Source organism: Puntigrus tetrazona, chromosome 8 (genome assembly GCF_018831695.1).
Source record: "Puntigrus tetrazona isolate hp1 chromosome 8, ASM1883169v1, whole genome shotgun sequence".
Taxonomy (NCBI): Eukaryota; Metazoa; Chordata; class Actinopteri; order Cypriniformes; family Cyprinidae; genus Puntigrus; species Puntigrus tetrazona.
Genome location: NC_056706.1, coordinates 22,098,493 through 22,106,346, shown reverse-complemented (window position 1 = coordinate 22,106,346; position 7,854 = coordinate 22,098,493). Strand labels below are relative to the sequence as shown.

General features: G+C 36.5%; 1 protein-coding gene across 1 annotated transcript in view; it reads left to right on the top strand.

Annotated features, from left to right (window-relative positions):
• Positions 1-7,854, top strand: part of antxr1a (ANTXR cell adhesion molecule 1a) — a 35,078-nt gene that overhangs the window by 3,741 nt on the left and 23,483 nt on the right. The window contains exons 3-8 of the mRNA XM_043246221.1: positions 4,485-4,527; positions 5,103-5,174; positions 5,301-5,372; positions 6,108-6,189; positions 6,460-6,493; positions 7,031-7,110. Coding sequence (XP_043102156.1) covers positions 4,485-4,527; positions 5,103-5,174; positions 5,301-5,372; positions 6,108-6,189; positions 6,460-6,493; positions 7,031-7,110 — 383 coding nt within the window. The remainder of the gene's footprint in view (positions 1-4,484; positions 4,528-5,102; positions 5,175-5,300; positions 5,373-6,107; positions 6,190-6,459; positions 6,494-7,030; positions 7,111-7,854) is intronic.

Sequence of the window (7,854 nt, the reverse complement as noted above, 5' to 3'; positions counted from 1 at the left end):
ATATACCCAATTATTACATAGCCACCAAATTTATGAATAAATTACTTGACAATAAAGTATTTTTCAGCAGTAACACCTTGTTGCTGTACTTAAAGCAACAGCATGTTAGTTTTTAGCCTTGAAATAAAGAGTTCAGATGCAAAAGCCTCTTAAGTGGCATCTTAAACTAATCTAAAATTAGCTCAATTATTTTCTACACTATTAAAGTGAGCATTAATATAGGAGCCTGAGGAAATGCTTATTGTCGACCTTTACTTTGTAAAGAAAATGTATACCTTTATGCCTTTATATACATGTCTACAAGCCCTTCTGTATCATATGAGCAAACAGATAGTGAGAAAATCAAGCAAAATATAGATACAGAGACAGATAAAGTTTCCAAATTTTTTATTTTTTTTTATCATTTTGGTTCTTCAACCTTTTAACAAAATGGTCTGAATGATGTCTTCACGATTCGCACAATCTTAGATGAATCTTCACGACAAATTTAGTTTGATTAGTCTATACTCCAGTGACAGGTAGGCTGGGGTAGGTCATTTGTGCAAATTTAAAAGAACTGTGCAACTCATTAAAAATGTACGATTTTGCAAAATTGTATGCTAGATTAGCCAGAAAATAACCTGGATGATCTACTACTTCAGATTTCTGAATGACAATGAAGCACCGCAGCTGATGCTGATAGGTCACATGATGGTAACAAAATGGTGGATGTAGTATAGCCAACTTTGATCATACTTCCACACTATCCATACTTCTTTAATGCTCGGCCGAGTTCGAGTTCAAATACAGTACCTAATCATACGCACCTTTCATACATACCGCTTTCATAATGTAATTAAAGTGCTCCATTTTCACGCACTTAAGAGTTCATGACCGTATGAATAAATTGGCTCAGACTACTTAAGCATAGGTAGATTTTAGGGCATATATTTATATTATTGCTAATAAAAACAACACTGATGATTTTTGTGAGCTGATGACTATGCATTATACATAGCTTAATTTCACAATAAAGCATTCGATGCTTTTATTACAGTTCAAGACCAAGACCTTCACATTAAGATTTTATTATGGTTTTATTAGTCATCTGGCTCTGAACACCAATCTGTTCCTGAGCAAAGCTTAAATATAATGCGAACCATAATTTGCCTAATGGCTGCTAGGCTAGCTGCTATTGTTTCGAGCCCAGCTGTAAGTGAAATGCCCTCGTTGAACTGTTCTCGTTCCGAAAGCCGAGGGATGTGTTTGGGGGTGGGTTTTGCACTCTCATCCGTTCCCAAGATTTATCTAAACCTTTGGGTTAGGGAGGAACTGAATAATGTGACAATCCAGTCCAATTTCAGCGAAAATGAATAGGCGATCTTGGGCAGCTGTATGAAGGCTAGTTCATTAAGAGTTATAGCTATATAAATAAATCCTTCGCTTTTACACACTCGCACACACATACCAGTTGCCTCTTGTTAAACCATTTCACCATCAGCTCCAGATGTCCCAAACCCTGCCTGCTTTGGCTGCTTTAGAGGCCTGGATCTCACTAACAATGGAAAAACAGTGAGAGGGAGACAAAGACCCAGAGAGGAGGACCGAGGCAGCGCCTAAACAATACAGAAACTTTTGCCACATTAACTCACATCATCTCATTGCAATTAATAATTCTAAACGTAGGCCATAATGAGGTGGAGCAGAGCCTTTTATTGTTTTATTTTAGAGGGCCCAAAGAGTATTTGGACACTCTTGTGTTTCTTCAACTACAAGAATTTTTATGTCCCAGTGGGCGGCTTTTATTCAAACTAAGAGATTTTTTTTATTTTGTTGTTGCTATAGAAAAGTGTCTTGTAAAACTTTTTACTGACTGTCCCATCATCACTTATTTTTGTTACTTTTCAAATTCTTTTTTGCATTGTTTTCACCCTGGTCTCAAAACCGTATTTTCATATTTCAGTAGGATTCTTTCTATTAACCAGTTGCTTAAAAGCATACATATTGCTAGCATATTGGTTGTTTATTAAATGTGTTAAATCATGTAATGCCTGACCATATTTTAGATCCCTTAATCTCTACCCCAGACTTAACAACTGGCTTACTAATTATTAATAATATAATAATAAGCAGGAAATTACAAATTTATTGACGCAAATTTGAAGTAGTTAGTTAATAGTGAGAACTGGTCCCCAAAATAAAGTGTGATTGGATATTTATATTGGATTATTGTTTTTAGAAAACAATTTCTGTGACCTATAAAAAACATTTTGTTCATTACGATACTCTTAAGACAATCAACACAACACTTAAGAACCTTAAAGGAACACTCCACTTTTTACCATTTTTGAATCCATTAGCCGATCAGCTGGTCTATCCAAGCACTTTTAGCATAGTTTGCATAGCATAGTCTGTGTGATATCACTGCGTCTCCTGTGGTACGGCAATATTATGGCAGCAAACTTCCTTTATTATTACACCAGAATGAGAGTATAGTTCTTAATCATATCGGCCTAAAAAATCCAAATTTTCCTTTTTCCATCGGTCTTACTACATGAGATAACTACAGAAGAGGTACGTTTTCAATAGGAAAAATATTGAAACTCTTTGGTCATTTTTGAACGCGATGCTACTGGTCTAATTGGATTCATTGATCTATGCTAAGCTATGCTAAAAGTGCTATCGCCAGGGCTGGAGATGGGCCGAATGGATTCAAAAACGGTAAAACTCATCTTATTAACTCTGGGGGAGTTCGAGAATGAGCCTATTTCCAAAAAAAAGTGGACTGTTCCTTTAAATTCAGTTGCTGGAAGTTAAAAGCTATATGTAGGTTTTAAACTACACCCCAGTCAAATGACTTGACAATAAACGTTCAACAACTCTTTCAGTCTTTTCCAGAAAATTTTGAGTTGAAAAGTTTGCAAGAACGTGATTGTAAACACACTTACGGTGTGACTAGTTAGTATGAGTTTACCTGGTCATTGTGTTTGAAGTTTAAAGTCCCCGATAACCTCTGTAGTCCATTATTAGCCACTTTTTTTTTTTGAAAATATCATGAGGTAAAAGCTTTAAAAATCAATACTAATGTGTTTTTGTTGTAGAATGTAGAAGTGTGAAAATTGCGCTTGTGTTAAACACAGACCTTATTTCAGGCATTTAACCTGATTGAAATGTCAACTTTCTTTGATGGCTTTCACAGGACCTGGATTTTTAAACTGCATTACCGTGCAAAAACAAGATCATCTGGATTCAATTTTGTCCTGGGAATAGTTGCATTATAACAAGTACATCATTTTGAATGAATCAACGGTCGTATAGCTCTGCACTAGACATGGCATCATAGAAATAACATCTGGCACAGTGACAGCTGTGGTATTTATTACTGGAAGTAAGAAAATGTTAACTGTACAGCTGCGTATTGACACAGATTCCATGTATCGATCACATTTTCCAATAGGAAATAGAAAAAATACTGATTTATTGGTATGCATTTAAGATATAGTGCAAAACAACAACAGCACCGTTAAATTGCACATAATGCAGTTTATATCAGCTTTTCAATTATACTGTTATTTAATTCTACTCCAATTCGTTGTTCCAATTCATTTGCTGCATGGCTGTAACCGTGCTCTACTTTCCAAGTCAGCCACTCACATATGCGACTAAAGTCACTAAAGGCGACTAAATAATGTCTATTGTTAGCCATTGACTAACAAACTGGTATATTTCATTTGCCAGTGATCGAGTTAGAGGCTAAGATTAGCACAGACTTTGTTTTTACAGCCAGTTAGTGCACTATTCTTGTCAGAGAATGTGAGGGTAGTCTAGAGTTTTGGAGCTAGACCAAGAGTGTCAAACTCATTTCCTGCAGAGCGATTTCAGCGAACCAGTATGTCGACAGTGTAATAAATATTCATTAATCTCAGTAACTCATCGGACCCCTTGCATATTTATATTGTTATTAAACTCTCAGAGAGTTTATCGTGGTAACATACGTGGTAGTGATAATGCGTTTTGTCTTGGAAGAATAGATCTGGTAGACTGCTGCTGCAGCAGGGGCGAGTACTGAGACTTGCTAGTGCCAATATATCCACTACATGCTGCTGAATATATAAAATATATGAAATGTATAACATACATGAAATCGCCCAGCAGCAGATCTATACAGGTGGAGCTGGGGAAGGTGGAGGGTTTCTGAAGCGTGCTGCATTTAATATTAGTCAAGCATTTGAATGCAGTGAGTTCATCGGCTGCTGATAAAGGACGTGCTTATATCCTATTGGCCTGTGCCATCTAAAGTTTCATGACAGAATATCGCATTAAAATTAGTATTATCCTATTAGTATTATTGCTACAACAATTTCTCACCCAAAACCCGGTCCATTCTATTTAATATGTCAAACATTTCAGTTCTAATCGTGAAGTTATATCAGTGTTGTTTTCACCTTAAAATTCAGTCGCATATGAATGTTTCTATAAAAGTGTTGCTGTGCCATTTTGTGAAGAAAAGCTGCAGTGCCAAATCTTACACAACACAGCCGGCCTCGAGTACCGCATTGCTTTTATAAATGGCTTACCACACAATAGAAATATTACACCACTCAACTGCTGTCTCTTAAATGTAGTTTTGGAAAGTGCGCGAGTTCTTTCTCAGGACGATTTCCCAGATATGACTGGCACTTCACTTTCTGCGAACGCAATAAACTGTATTTGTTTTAGAGGAGTTTTCCTGCGCAGAATCCCGAATAAAGGTCAAAATGGAAATATGCAAACCGAGATACAAATAGAAGGCAACAACTAATGAGAAAGTATATTTACTTTTAAACGCATTACTACTGTAATATGTATGTATCGATGCCGTTGTTTTTTGTCCTAATTCAAAGTCAATGGAATATTGACAGCTGGCATCACACTCATTCAGACAGACAGCTGTTCTTGGAAGATGCTGGATACTCGAAAGGAGCATAAAAATGTGTCAGTGTAGTTTTTGAACTGCTGCTTTACAAAAATCTTTTTCACACAGCTGTAAATCTCAAGCCCAGCTATTCCTCTCAGCTTGTGAATCTTTATTGCTCCCTTGATGTCCGACTGTAAGTGTCCAATATGTCTGTTTCTCCCCGCAGATCAGGAAGTGTGCAGCATCACTGGAATGAAATATATAACTTTGTGGAACATCTGGCCCATAAGTTCATAAGGTAGGCAAAGACAGAGTCTTGCAAAAATCTGTGAGTCCGCAAAACTTTTTTGTTGCATTATGTAGACGAAAAATAATGCTAAACATGTTAAACTAGTCTAACGTACGGGTTTGTTCTTGCCTCTAGCCCTCAGTTGCGGATGTCCTTCATTGTGTTCTCCGATCAGGGCAAGATTTTGATGCGGCTTACAGAAGACAGGTGAGTGAATAAACGTTATTATTTTATGATTTAACTCAAGCTGCTTGCGCGAAGGCATTGTAGGCCTATTCAGCCTGGAAGGGTTTTGACTGTAGTATGGGTTTGTGCCAACGAATGACCGTAGTTTTAAACTTCTATTACCTAAAATGAAGGCCAAACCTGTCAGAATCAGTTATGTGACAGTTAATGACCCATAAAGAACAGCACATCTGCTGTAAGCGTTCTGTCATCATTTATTCACTTTCGAATTGTTCCAAACCTGCATGAGATTAATTCTTATGTTCGAAGCTAAAGAAAGTAACTGAAAGAATTTTGGTAAACAAAAAGAAGCCGGTAGAGAAAACAATACTACGGCTACCATCAACTGATTGGTTACCAACAAACAGGAACATGCACTTGATGACAGAGTTAAGTTTTTGGGTAAACTATTCCTTAAAAAAAGCACTTCAATAACTTCAGCATGTGGCTTTGTATGCCAAATACATTTTAACTAAGGCTTTTCCATGTTTCCAGAAAAGTGCTGGTTGTCAGCGCCAGCGAATCTTATTCATGGTATAATTTGTCTGTAGCTGTTGAAAATCTGCTCCATCCAGAATAAACTTACACTCCTGGTCTCCTGAATCCTTGTGTGGGTTACCAATGTTTGGTGATTACAGTAAAACACTGCACTGATTGTGGCCATGAGGTTTTTTTCGTGACCTTTTTACTCTCTTTTTCGTTGTGTGCGTTTGTCAGGGAACAAATACGGAAAGGTTTGGAAGAACTCGAGAAAGTGCGGCCAGGTGGAGACACTTTTATGCATGAAGGCATTCAGCGGGTGAGTGAGCCAATAGGAACCATCTTGGCGTCAGTACCGCCCACCCAGCTATGACAAATGGCTCGAAATATCCCTCAAGAAGGTTATGTTTGGCCACTACTCAGACAACTGGACCTAAAAACATAAAACTGTTGAGTTTTTAAATGATCTCTCACAGCTGGGTAAATTTATTCCTTGTCTGTCTGTGAAATAACCAGTGTGAATGTTATTTGATCTGCATGAGATTACAATATTTCTGATGTTTTTCTTTTCTCTTTTTTGTGCTACCAGGCCAGCGAACAGATTTACTATGGTAACACTGAAGGTAGGTCCATTTCAAACACATCTTGCTGAAGGACGAAACAGTTTAGACAAGTTGAAGTAATCTTCAGGCTGGTTTTAACTAGTTTTAGAAAACGGTTACATTCGATACAGTTGCATGTATCTTAAAGGGATGGTTCGTCCAAAAATGAAAATTGACGTCATGTACACACCCTCATTGTAAAACAGATGTTTTGAAGAATGTTGGCAATCAAATATTCGACGGCAGCCATAGCCATGACTTGNAGTTTAGACAAGTTGAAGTAATCTTCAGGCTGGTTTTAACTAGTTTTAGAAAACGGTTACATTTGATATAGTTGCATGTATCTTAAAGGGATGGTTCGTCCAAAAATGAAAATTGACGTCATGTACGCACCCTCATTGTAAAACACAAAAGATGTTTTGAAGAATGTTGGCAATCAAATATTTGACGGCAGCCATAGCCATTACTACTAGCTAGTTTCACCATGGTTCATGTTTCTGTGTAAAATGGATTACAATGTGTCCAACTAAATCTGTCAAACTTTGTTTGTGTGTGAAGGATACCGCACAGCCAGTGTGATCATCGCCCTCACGGATGGAGAACTGCATGACAATCTCTTCTATTACGCTGAAAGAGAGGTGAGAATGATGAAAGACCGAAGAAGAGAAAGAAAAACAGTGGAGGACTTGCAAAAAGAATATGCATATCTTAATGAAAAAAGGATATTGTGGAACTAATACTTTAAAAATATATTTAAATACAAACTTAATGCAATTTTTATTGACACTGTATTGTAGATGAAATGTATAAACTGCAGTTATTGGGTGTTACTTAAGCAGGATTTAAGTACATTTTTCTGGCCCAGTTTCATCGACAGGGCTTATAGTTCAGGTCATAGTTCAATTAGGACATTTAGGTAATTTTTATAAACATGCCTTAGACAAAAAGCATTACTGGTGTGCATCTTAAGACAAAACAAAAGCACTGACTTATTTGAAGATCAGCCAATGCAAGCTTCTTTCAGCTGAAACAGCTCAGATTTACATTTTAGTCTAGGGCTATAGGCTTAAGCCTCGTTTGTGAAATCGGAGGGTTATTTATAATAAAAACGGTTATCTTTGAACTATGGTTAAAGGGTTCTCTCTAATTATTAGAAAGTAATGTAATGTAATTCGCATGTAATGTACTTTAATATATTTGTAATTACACATTTGTAATGATGAAATTACAATTTAGCACATTTAAAAATATACGTAATGCAAGTAACATAAGTATTCAATTAAAAACATAATACAATTAGAATTATAATGAAGTAATTTACCTGTGCTTTAGTATGTTAACGCACCATAATCATAAAGCATGACAAATAAATTTAAAACATA